This window comes from Octodon degus, unplaced genomic scaffold (assembly GCF_000260255.1).
Source record: "Octodon degus isolate 3935 unplaced genomic scaffold, OctDeg1.0 scaffold00033, whole genome shotgun sequence".
In the NCBI taxonomy this organism is placed as follows: domain Eukaryota; kingdom Metazoa; phylum Chordata; class Mammalia; order Rodentia; family Octodontidae; genus Octodon; species Octodon degus.
The window spans coordinates 1,974,881-1,986,933 of NW_004524609.1; the positions used below are offsets into that span (position 1 = coordinate 1,974,881).

The window sequence follows — 12,053 nt, forward strand, 5'->3', positions numbered from 1 at the left end:
TTTTTCCTTCCTTCCTTCCTTTTGCATTTTTGTTACTTTCAGCTCAGGAGTTTCCTTGATTTTGTTTTTTGTTTTTGAGACAGGGTCTTGCTAGATAATCTAGGCTGCTGTTGAGCTCATTGTGTAGTCCGGGCTGGCCTCACACTCATGGTGTTTCTCCTGCCTCAGCCTCTCTAGTGCTAAGTTTACAGATGTGTGCTACCACACCTGCCTTGGAGTTGGTTTTTTTTTTTTTTTTAAATAACAATAATGGGATCAAACCCAGGAGTGCTTAACCACTGAACTATACCCTCATCCCTTTTTAATTTTTATTTTGAGATGAGATCTCACTGAGTTGTGTGAGGTGGCCTTGAATTTGTTACTGGTTTGATTGTTTGAGACAGAGTCTTAATGGTAGGTTAGCCTGCCCTTGAGCTCACTGTGTAGCCCAGGGCGGCCTCAGACTCCTAGCAGTCCTCCCAAGTGCGGGGATTACTGTGCCACCGGGCCTTGGGTAGGTGCATCTGTGTCTTCCCTTATTTCTGTAATCATGATTTTTAGTATTTATAATGGCTTTTTTGAATTTTTTTCCGTTAAATGCCATATCTGGTCATCAGGCAATGTCTTACCTAGATTGTTTTCCTTTTTTATTTCTATATCATACTTTCTTTTCTCCCCTCTACTGCATGATTTTTTTGTTGTTGGGAACTAGTGAAGTCAAGTACTGTGGTTGTTATGCATCCCCGCTTCTTCCCTTTGGCTCATATATAAGATCGGCTAAGGGCAGTGGCTAGCTTTCTGTGGGGGATACCTTAACTCTGGGGCCTGAGTAGTGGGCAGCGCATGGGGCCATGTGGGGCCCTCTCACCTCCCTCCTGTTTACAGGGGACTGCTCTGATAGGAGTGAAAGCGGCCCAAGATGCTGTGTGTGGGCTAAAACTAGAGTAGAGCTTCCGTCCCACGTGTAGGGGTTGGGCAGAAGAGGGACGGGTCTGGGGGCAGGCTGAGAAGTGCTGACGTCCTGGGCGTGGGGCGTGGGGAGAGGGAGCCTTCTGTTTCTGCTTGCAACTGTCTGGGGCCAGGCTGAGGTGGCGGGGCTGGGGTGGTAGTCTCGGTTCAAACAGCACAGACATTTTTATCCTGCTGAATGAATTTTCCTGGACTCTGTTGAACAGGTGTTTCTTGATTTTCTGTTTGCCCCTCAGACCATTTCCAGAGGTTCTCAATGTCGGTCTCTGGCATTTTCACCATTTTTACTCGAGAGGAGGGTAGTGGAACTCATGCTGTTAATAGTCAGTTGGCTCTTGTGGAACATTATGTTTTTGAGCGAGCATTCATGCTTCTGTAAGGCATGACTTAGAAAAGCATTTCTTTATTATAGTCCCCGACCACCCCTCCCTCACACAGGACCTCTGGCATACTCCCTGGTACGCCAGCTTTTAGCATACTGCTTTGTGAGACCAAGGCCTGGGAAATGGATTTCCCAGGCTTATTTTTCCTAAAGAATGGTTTCAGAGCATGTGAAAGTTCCTTGCAATGGAAAGTCTTACAATGAGTACAGAGTGCATACAGGAAGTGAAAGTAATAGTAACTTAAGAGGTTTTTTCCGTAGAGGGCACAGGACTGTAGCTGAGTGCAGATTGGTTTGGAGGTGTTAGTTAATCATGGCCTCTCTGACCTCTTCAACATGTAAACACCAAACTCAGTAGTTGTCACCTTCCATTTTGCTGCCATTCTAAATTAAAATTTCTTTTCTTTCTAAATTTTTTCTTTCTAGGGGCCGCTCAATAGTGAGTCTTCCAATCAGAGTTTGTGCAGTGTGGGATCCTTGAGTGATAAAGAAGTAGAGGTAAGAAACTACATCTAGTGTAAACTTTTGGTCAGGTTTGTTACAGTCTGTGTGTAGGGGTCCCCATTGTGTGCTGTTTGTGATTGTATAGCTATGACATGGCCCTAATGGGTCTCTCTTAGTATGGCATGGATAGACCTTGTTTTTTGAAGTTTTTGGGTAGCTGCCATGAGTAGCTATAGGTATTTTTAGGAGTAGATGAATAACTTAGATACGCTAGAATTTCATAATTGTAAACCTTCTAGCAGTGGGAAGTGGCTGACTTGAGGAATGGAATTTGAAGGCTTTTGCTTGTTTTTAATTTTTCCTGCTTAAATGGACAATTAGATAAAAAAAAACAAAAAACAAAAAAACAAAAAAAACTCAGGCAAACGACCTAGATGCAGGGCTGTGTGTAATTTTGTAACCACCCACTGTGTATTAGGAAAACTTTATTAGTCAGCTGATTTTGTAGATCTTTACTTTTTTTTTTGAAGAAGGAATTGAGTTTAAACACTTTTAAAATTGTCTGAGAAGCTGCTGTGTGGGACCTTCGTCCCATCTTTGTGTTTGGTAAAAGACCTTATTTAAGTTGTAGCAACTCTTGATTTATACATGAATAAATTAAAGCTATGACAATTTGAGCAGTTAGCCAAAAATTGCTTATCGGGTTTTGTACCTATTTTCCTCTCATTTTTTAGAGCAAGACCCTGATAGAGGATTGTCTGCCAGTTACATTGCTTTTAAATATTTAATTCTCTTTGCCTACTGTTTTTACAAATGTGTAAAGTTTGCCAAAGTGCTAATTGTAGTGTCGTGTTTAACAGACGCCTGAGAAAAAGCAGAATGACCAGCGAAATCGGAAAAGAAAAGCTGAGCCATATGAAACTAGCCAAGGTATAATAATTTCACACCCCATAAAAATACTGAATTCTTAGGTACTTAGAATTTTCAGACTTATGGTAAATAATTGGTTTGTGTACAGAGTCCTGGCAGAGAAGGTTGTATATCTTAGGGGAGCCAGAGCTGTCATTACAGACTTGCCCCTTGGTGGATAGCTGACAGGGCAGGGGGCTGGGGCGCCACAGGGTGTTCTTCAGAGGTGAGGTGGCACAGTGCACAAGAGCGGGGAGGCGAGGGCTTTGTCTGTGCGCGCTGTATCACATCGGCGCTGAGTTAGTAGTGCTAGCCAGAAGGGTTCCTGTTACCCTTTATACGCACTGACTCTCCATGGCAGTTAGTTAGCTGGACATTGGAATAAGTTTGTAAAGGTGGTGTAATAATGCAAAGTATTATCATGTTCAAAGAAAGAATAGTAGTTTCATGTTGGTTTCCTCTTACATTCTATGGAATGGAAATCTCAGCCTTTTTGCATTATTCTCAGCTTTTAAAATCTATAGCTAATAGGACCAGTGAGATAGCTCAGTGGACTAAGTGCCTGCTTAGGCAAGCTCAGGGACCCAGGTTCGATCTCGGGCACCACATGACTTGCCAGCCCTGCCCCTGGGCACACTGAGCCAGCCAACAAGACTGGGCATGGTGACGCATGCCTGGAATCCCAGTGCTAGGGAGGCTGAAAACAGAAGGATCACTATGAGTCCAAGCTGCGTAGTGAGGCCCTGTACCAAATACATTTAAAAAAAAATATGTATAGATAAGTATGTATAGATAATATTTCTTTTGGAAGGAATATTGTCCCAGAGGGATGTGGTCCTAGCGAGTTTTGTGTGAAATAGAATTAACTATTTGTGTAAAATAGTGTCAACTGTTTCATTCTCATGAGTTAGTTTTAAACTTTCATTCTTTTAAATTGAGATATGGGTTGTAGATGAGATTTGATTTTTGTTTCCCAGTTGTGACACAAATTGATGAATATTTGTAAGAGAAACACTATTGGATCTTAGATGAAACCAAACTGTAAAAAGTTCTCCCTTTCACTGGTTCAATCATGCACTGTGTGGGGAGAATAGTCTTTGGGGTGTAGGTATTTTGGCTTTTTATTAGAAGTAAAAGCTAAAGCTTGTTGATAGCAGTGTATGTAGTTATTAAATACAGAATGCATTTTGTTGAATGGTGGCTTATGTATGCGCTGGAGAAACTGTACTTATTTTGGTTTCATTTTCAGGGAAAGGCACTCCTAGGGGACATAAAATTAGTGATTACTTTGAGGTAAGTTAAATTTTGGGGGAAAACTGATGTTTTTAAAATCCTGAATCCTTGTGTTCATTTAAGGCATTAGGAAGCACTGTTTGGCCTTTGCTGTGGCTTCTCCCTTATTCCCTGTCTTCACCAGCCCAGTGCTCCCTGGCTCTCAGTCAGAGGCAACCGCTGCTCACTTGCCAAATTTAAATTTGTTGATTACGTGTTTTGTCTGTGATGATACAAGAATTTATCTACGAGGTGATTTATCTTTCGGCCAGACTAGGTTGTGTTTCTCAGAGATTAAGGTGGAGTGACCTGGCCTCGTTCTTCTGTCCTCTTCCTTTGGTCCTGTGGCACATGTAGTAATCTCAACCAGTGACCGTCCTTAGTGGGAACTAAAGGAGACTAAATCCACCACACCACTGCATCTCTGCCTGTGTATTTTGAGACAAGAAGGAAAAGCATTCTTCTCTGACGTCCTTCCAAAACCATGTGTACTCTCAGTTTCCCAGCCATGTTTTCTGTATATCTCGATATGTTTCTGTGGGTGCTCCTTCCTGAAAATCTTGTTGAAAAGTACAGAATTTGACTTATATGGCAATGTCTGTCTAGACTGAGACATATTAACTTAAAAGGGCCATGTATAAGTAAGACCTGTTTGTGTATTAACCTTTTACTCTCCTTATCTGAAGCATAGTACCGTGTGAATCATTCATGTCCGTTTCTCCCTGTTGGCCAGTTTGCTGGGGGAAGCGGGCCAGGAGCCAGCCCTGGCAGAAGTGTTCCACCAGTTGCACGACTCTCACCGCAACATTCCCTACCCAATCCCTTACCGGTAAGCATTCGCTGGAGAGGTGAGGCTCCTGGCAGAGAAGACAGTCCCAGGAGCCCTGGAGCGGAGACTTTTGCCTTACATATCCGTGGAGAATGTGTTGTTAGGGAAAAAATTTGTAATAGTGCCTGTGAGTCACTTGCGTGGACTTCAGGCCTGGATCAGTGATTACTGCTGTGCGGCAGCTGCCCTACGCTGTGTACAGTAAGGGGCTTCCGAGCCTGCGCTGCTCAGCGGTCTGTCCAGGGAGCGTTTCCAGTCCAGATGGGAGCTTTTTATCTTTGCCAAGTTTACATGCTTCCTACAAATAACTTTCTCCTTTAAGAAAATTGGTTGAGCCAGGCGTAGTAGTGCGTACCTGTAATTCTTCAGGAGGCTGAGGCAGGAGGATTGTTGCAAGTTTGAGGCCAGCCTGGTCTGCATAGCGAACCCCTATGTTAAAATGACAAAAAAAGGAAAAAAAGTTTGGTGAGCTCCTGATGTTTGAGTTATTTCCTTGGCTTCCTCGGGAAGTAGGAAAGCTGATGTCACACAGAGTGAAATAGTCAGGTCGTACAGGCCTGTGTCTTTAGGTACCTAGGCCGGAGGTGCGTTCTAACTCAGCAGCAGCAGCGGTGCCACTGAGAGCCTGTTTGCCAGTATTTTGCATCATTTTTTTGTCACAGTGAGGGAAGAGGAAGATGGGAGGCCTGGGGTGCTGGTAGACTTCCTACACACTTAAGGCAACCCCTGCAACAACCCGTGTTTGATCAAAATAATCAGTGCTAAAGTCGGTAATCCCTGAGCTAGTTAATGCGGGATTTTTGTGTTCGTTTTCTCCTGTGTCCTCGGATAATTTGTGTACAGACTCTGTGGGTATAGTCGTAGGTAGGTCTTAAGAGAGTTTTCTTTCTGACTTTCTCTTCTGCTCTCCTCTTTAGTGTGTGTCTGTGTGTGTGTGTGTGTGTGTGTGTGTGTGTGTGTGTGTGTGTTGAAACAGGGTCTTGCTCTGTAGTTCAGAGTGTCCTTGAACTCACTGTGTGGCCCAGTCTGGGCTTGAAGTCTGACAGATCATCCTGCCTGAGCCTCTGAAGTGCCGGGCTGCAGGGGTACACCACCACACCTCTGTTTGCTTAGGAAAGTGTTTCTCTTTTCTTTTCTTTTCTTTTCTTTTCTCTTTTCTTTTCTTTTCTTTTCTTTTCTTTTGTTTTCTTTTCTTCTTTCTTTCTTTCTTTCTTTCTTTCTTTCTTTCTTTCTTTCTTTCTTTCTTTCTTTCTTTCTTTCTGTTTTTTGCGGAACCAAGGATTGAACTCAGGACCTTGCACTACTGAGCTATCTCCCTGGCCCAGAAAGTGTTTCTTTGCATCATTATAATCAGATAATGCTGTGCTTTTCCTGTCCAGCCTTCTATATTGTCAAAACATTTTTTAAAATGTGCTTCCTTCTCTTTTCTTAATAAAAACATGTATTAGGATAACTAATTATTGAAAGTCATTAAACATAAATTTAGGAAAATAACTTTGCATTTTATTATTTTTTTAATACTCAATCCTGGGGATTGAGTGCACTTGCCATAATATTTTAAATGTTAGAAGTCTTTGCCGGGCATGCTGGTGCACATTTGTAATCCTAGCACTCAGGAAGCTAAGGCAGAAGGATTACCACAGGTTGGGAGCCAGCCTGGGCTACGAGTTTAGGATCATTGCATACAGCAGAGGCCTTTCTCAAAACAAAATAGGGCTTGATGTAAACTGGGCTTGATGGCACAGTTTCTCAGTACTGTTCACTACTCTTCCTGAAATGTCTTTTCCTTTGGATTTTTTTTTTTTTTTTTTTTTTTTTTGTGGAACCGGGGATTGAACTCAGGCCCTTATGCTTGCCAGAGAAGTGCTTATTCCACTGAGCCATCTCCCCGGCCCCTTCCTTTGGATTTTACTAGTGTGTCACTTTAGGGTGAATCTTACCTGAAAACAAAAGAGAGGTATTCAGTGGTCCGTGAACATTTTCTGCTACTATTTGAACGTGACTGGGCCACATCAGCAGTGTACAAATCTAAGTGTATGTGAAGTATTAAAAGAGGAACCAAGCCTTACTTAACTTTTCCATTACACTAAAAAGCCCTGTATACGCCCAGGGCTTGGATTCTTTTTGTGTGTGTGTATTTTAGGGAAGCATCTGCAGGGTGTTCAGGGTTTCACTGCTAGATCAGACTCGTACTGATCTGCCTGTTTACAGCTTCCCAGTCCCAGGAGCTGGGATTACAGGCGCGCGCCACCACGCCCAGGCTCAGTTGCCATCTCAGTGCGTCTCAGGGGCCTGGGGCTCCAACCCCTGGCCTCTGTGCCTGCTTGCAGGCGCTTTAATCTGCTGAGCTGTTTGGCCGGCCCGTCAACTTGGATTCTGTGCTTCATTGTAATAGTCCCTGTTTGTCCTACTCAGTTCTGTATCTGTCTCTAAGCACTTCAGCAGGATTGGGAGAAGGTACACTTAAGCTGACTGATCGTACTTTACATTCATGACCATTTACCTCGTGTGCTCTAGCTGCCTGCTAAATCCTACAGTATTTCTAGTTCATCTCCAACAACATATTTAGTTCAACGGACAGCCTTGGCTTTTTATTTTATGGAGAACAGACACAATCAGAAGAACTGCCATGCCTTAATACTAGATCTACTACACTGGCTCCATCAACTCAGGCAGAAGCCGCGATGCTGGCCCACTCCCTGCAAAGTCAGGGCAGTCCCCGTCGGAAGGAGCTACTCGATGCAGAGCAGAAGTGCCCAGCTGGTAACTCAGGTCGCTGACGTGCCCAGCTTACCTCTTGCCTCACTGCTTCTCCCTCTTGGAATGAATGAGCTTGCCGTCCTGTAGTGGACAGGCAGTATATATGTATATCCCGCTTCCTCTTGGGCCTTCCTATTTTTGTAGTTCATGCATAACTTGGACATTAGTATATCCAGAAAGAAGCTGTTGCTTTTCCTTCATGCCAAAATAATAACTATCATAAATTGTTTTTCCTGTAGCCTTCCCTGTTCAGATAAATGACAGATAAATATCAGAATCTGATCACTTTTCTGTTTTGGATCCCTACATTGGTTTCCAGTATAATTTTTTTTTTGTCCTTGTCTCAAATGGTGTCAATATTGTAGCACAAGTGATTGATAAAAATTTAAGGCTCATTCTTCCATTCTTATGCTCAAAACTGTCCAGTGGCTTCCAGTACAAAAGTTCTTGTGTGGGGGGCCTGCCCCTTAGTTCTTTAAGTGGCTGCTTCAGCAAAGCAGTCAGGCTCAGGTTGCTGTGGTTCAATCCCCACAACTCAAGCCAGCCAAACCTGCCCTGAAGGCATTCGGAGCAAAAAAAAAAAAAAAAAAGTTCTCGTGTGTCATAATAGCTCCTGAATGACCTGTGTGCTCTGCCTTCTGGTTGCCCATGGGTGATGACCACATTGTCCCCCTTAGACACTGTACAGAGCTCTCTTGCCTAAGGGCTTTTACCTTGCTGTTTCATTTTCCAGGAAAATTCTTTTCTAGTAGTAGCAATCTCTTCAGCAGGCTGTTACAGATAACCTCACCAGTTAGCTGAGCATGGTGGTGCATGCTTATAATTCCTCAGACTCTTGGAAGGCTGAGACAGAAGGATCATAGAGTTAAGACCAGCCTGGGCAATTTAGCAACTTAGACCCTGTCTGAAAATAAATGTTTAAAAAAGAGCTGGAGATCTAGCTCAGTGCAGAGGCCCTGGGTTCAGTTGCCAGTACTTGGTGTGGGGATGGGGTCGGCAGGATGCCATCATTTCCTTAGCTAGTTCTAAGGCATCCCTTCCATGTACCTTTACCACTGTCTCTAATCTTGCTTTGTACTCATTCTGATTTATCTTCCCTCTCTCTCGTGCCTTTTTCTCTGAAAACATAAATTTTGTCATGTACGTACATTTTTATTGATTCGTAAACTTACACAAGAGTACACATCCACATCAAGCCATATGTGCAATCCGTGCTACTCGGGAGGTAGGCAGGGGGATTGCAGGCTGGGTGCTAGTCTAGACAGCTTAACAGAACTGTCTCGAAATTAGAAAGGTCTGGAGATGTAGCTCAGTAGTAGAGTGCTTGTGTAGCACGAGCAAGGCCGCGGGTTCAGTCCCAGTGCTGCAAGGGAAGTAAGGAGTGCACATGGAGCTGCATCTTCAGCTCACTGAGTTATACAGCGTCTGAGAAACAAACTGCTACTAGCCTGCAGCCGGCTTCCATGGGCTGCATTCCACTCGCTAGTCCCCCCCTGCCTTGGCCTGACCTCTAATGGACTGTAACAGCAGAGAGAAGTGTTTATGTTTCTGTACTTTATGTAAAACATACAGACATTTTTGAGTCAGGGTTGTGCTACATTCCAGGCTGGCCTTGAACTCATGGCAGTCGTGTTGCCTCATCTGTTTTTGTACTTTTTTTTTGGTGGAGCCGAGGATTGAACTCAGATCCTTACGTTTGCCATTCAGGTGCTTATCCTACTGAGCCATCTTCCCGCTGCTGTTTTTGCACTTTATGTAAAAGGAATCCTGCAACTTGTATTCTTTAGAGCGGGGCGTGGTTTTGTACGCGGGTAATCCCAGCACTCTGGGAGGCTGAGGCAGGAGGATCTTTGTGAGTTTGAGACCAGCCTGGGCTATGAAGTGAGGCCAAGGCCAGCCTGAGCTGCACAGGGAGACCCTGTCTCAAAAAGACCCCCCCCCCAAAAAAAAAAAAAGTCTGGTTTACATTCAGCATTACTTTTGTGATATTTGTTTTATTTTTTAATGTTCAATTTTCTGTTCATGTTTTGAGACAGGGTCTCATGATATAGTTCATGCTGACCTTGAGCCGTGTAGCCCGTGGCTCTGGCTGGTTATGGGTATGTGCCACCACCCGGCTTCCATTTTGCTTGTAGTAAACCGCTCTTGCCGTTGCCCTAATAATATATGTATGTTAGTATGTAGCATAGTTCTAATATTTTTATTTAATAGTTTATATATTTTAACTTCATAATTAATTCATTGTCCATCTGCTTTCGCTAGAATGTTAATTCCATGAAAGCAGGGCCTTTGCTTTGCTGATTGCTGTTTCCATCTGTTCCAGTGCATGGCACCTAAGTATGTACTTATTTTTTAACTGCTTTCTACCACTTGACATGTAAGAGATAATACACTGTTTTTACGTTCTAGCACCCAGTACACTGCTTGGTCCTCCACAGGTGCTCAAAATTATTGAAAGGGAAAACGGACAAAAGCTTATTTTTGCCTGTACATGATTCTTTTGTATTTTTGTTGAAGTGAAAACAAGCATTTTTATGAAGGAGTTGGCAAAAGATAGGCCCCAGTTGGTAAGCTAAGAATGATTTTTAGATTGTTAGGAGCAAGAATACATGACGGAGATGCATGTACCCTGAGAAGCCTGAAATACTTGTTGTGCCTTTCACCGAAGAGCTTCCAGAGTGTCATTATGAAACTAACGCTGTTTGATCATTACTTTTTTTTTTTTTTTTTTTTTTTTGCGGAATGGGGGATCGAACTCAGGCCCTTGCGCTTACCAAGGAAGCGCTTATTCCACTGAGCCATCTCCCCGGACCCCGATCATTACATTGAAGACATGCACTATTTTAAATTCGTATCACTGTTTTAACACTCTGAAAACTTTTGTGTACTTCCTGATTCACACATCGTAACTCCCCGAGAGATAATTATTCTTGCAGTTTTTGTGGTAATCAGTGGCTTTTCCTTATAGTTTAATCATCCGTATCTGCATACCTAAACAGAATGGTTTTGTTCTGCCAGTAGGTCAGACTTCATCACAGTGGTTCAGTCTTCAGTATTTGGGGCTGGGGATTAGCTCCCTGGGAGAGCGCTTGCCTTAAATATGTGAGGGCCTAGATTTGATCCTGGACACTGTATGGTAATAGTATAATGCCTAGCAAGAATAACGATAATAAGTAGTTGGAGGACGAGCAGCAGCAGTAGCCAGTCTTCTGTGATTTGACTTTTTGGCTATTCTATTTGTTGCTATGAAGAGTCTCTCGCTCTTTTTTTTTTTTTTTCTTTTCAGATCTGGGGATTGAACTCAGGCGCTTGTGCTTGCCTCTACTGAGCCATCTCCCCACCCCAATGGCAGAGGGATTTTTTTTTCTTTTTTTCTGGCTGGCTCACAATGCATTCAGGGCAGGTTTGGCTGGCTTGAGTTGTGGGGATCGAACCACAGCAACCTGAGGCTGACTGCTTTGTTGAAGCAGCCACTTAACCAACTGAGCTAAGGGGCAGGCCCCCTATGAGGAGTATCTCCATTTCTCTTATAATTACTATGGAAGTTCTCTGTTTTTGTGTATATTTGTGTTCACTTTTGCTTTATGCATTATTAGATGACCCTTATTATCTTTTTGAAGCCTGTTTCTTGAAGTGTAATTTATCTGCTGGGCATAGTGGCACATGCCTGTAATCCCTGAGAGATTTGAGCCAAGAGGATGGCAAGTTTGAGTCCAGTGTAAGCAATTTAGTGACTTAGTGGAATCCTGTTCCAAATAAAAAAATAAAAAAAATTAAAACACACAGACGCGCGTGCAAAGGACTGAAGATGTAACTTAGTATGAAGACCCTGCATTTGACCCCCAGTATCCCTCACTCAAAAAAAGTAGCTTTTTCATATTTACTACCCAAACCATTGTGTGGTGTAAATATTTCTATTCTCATAACATCGACTTCTTTTGAGACAGATCTCACGTGTATTCCAGGCTAGTCTTGGAGTGAGTGTGTAGCCCATATTGGCCTCAGATTGCCCACCTCCTGAATTCTGGGGTTTCTTGGGTGCACCATGTTGCCCAGCACTCTTTTTTTAAACAACATTGGGGATTGAATTCAGGGCGTTGTATATGCTGAGCAAGGGCTCCACCACTGAACTCTGTCTCCAGCCTAGTGTCAGCTGCTTGTTAATGTGTGTTCAGTGTGTTTCTGGACACTATCATATAGATTTTTTTTTATTCAGTCTAAAATCTTTCTTTTAACGTAAACATTCCATTCGAATTTAATATGGCTATATTGTTGCTTAATACACGTTAGTGATTTATGCTTATCTTGTCCCTTTCATTTTTAATTATTTTGAGTTTTTTTGAAACAGGGTTTTGCTGCATAGTTCATACTGGCCTGAGCTCACTGTGCAATATTATGTGCTGGCCTTAAACTCATGGCGAGCCCCTTGCCTCAGCCTCCCGAGGCCAGGGACTAGAGGCACGTGCCACTTTGCCTGGCTGTTCCTTTTCTTTTCTTTCTTTTCTTTTT

At 43.1% G+C, this 12,053-nt stretch overlaps 1 protein-coding gene across 5 annotated transcripts in view; it reads left to right on the forward strand.

Annotated features, from left to right (window-relative positions):
• Tlk2 (tousled like kinase 2) overlaps positions 1–12,053 on the forward strand; it is a 170,502-nt gene that overhangs the window by 71,151 nt on the left and 87,298 nt on the right. For 3 of the 5 annotated variants that reach the window (XM_004630003.2, XM_023713983.1, XM_023713984.1), the window contains exons 2-5: positions 1,757–1,828; positions 2,635–2,704; positions 3,933–3,976; positions 4,689–4,784. In XM_004630003.2, coding sequence (XP_004630060.1) covers positions 1,757–1,828; positions 2,635–2,704; positions 3,933–3,976; positions 4,689–4,784 — 282 coding nt within the window. The remainder of the gene's footprint in view (positions 1–1,756; positions 1,829–2,634; positions 2,705–3,932; positions 3,977–4,688; positions 4,785–12,053) is intronic. The other 2 variants (XM_004630004.3, XM_004630005.3) reach the window with 2 other exon arrangements.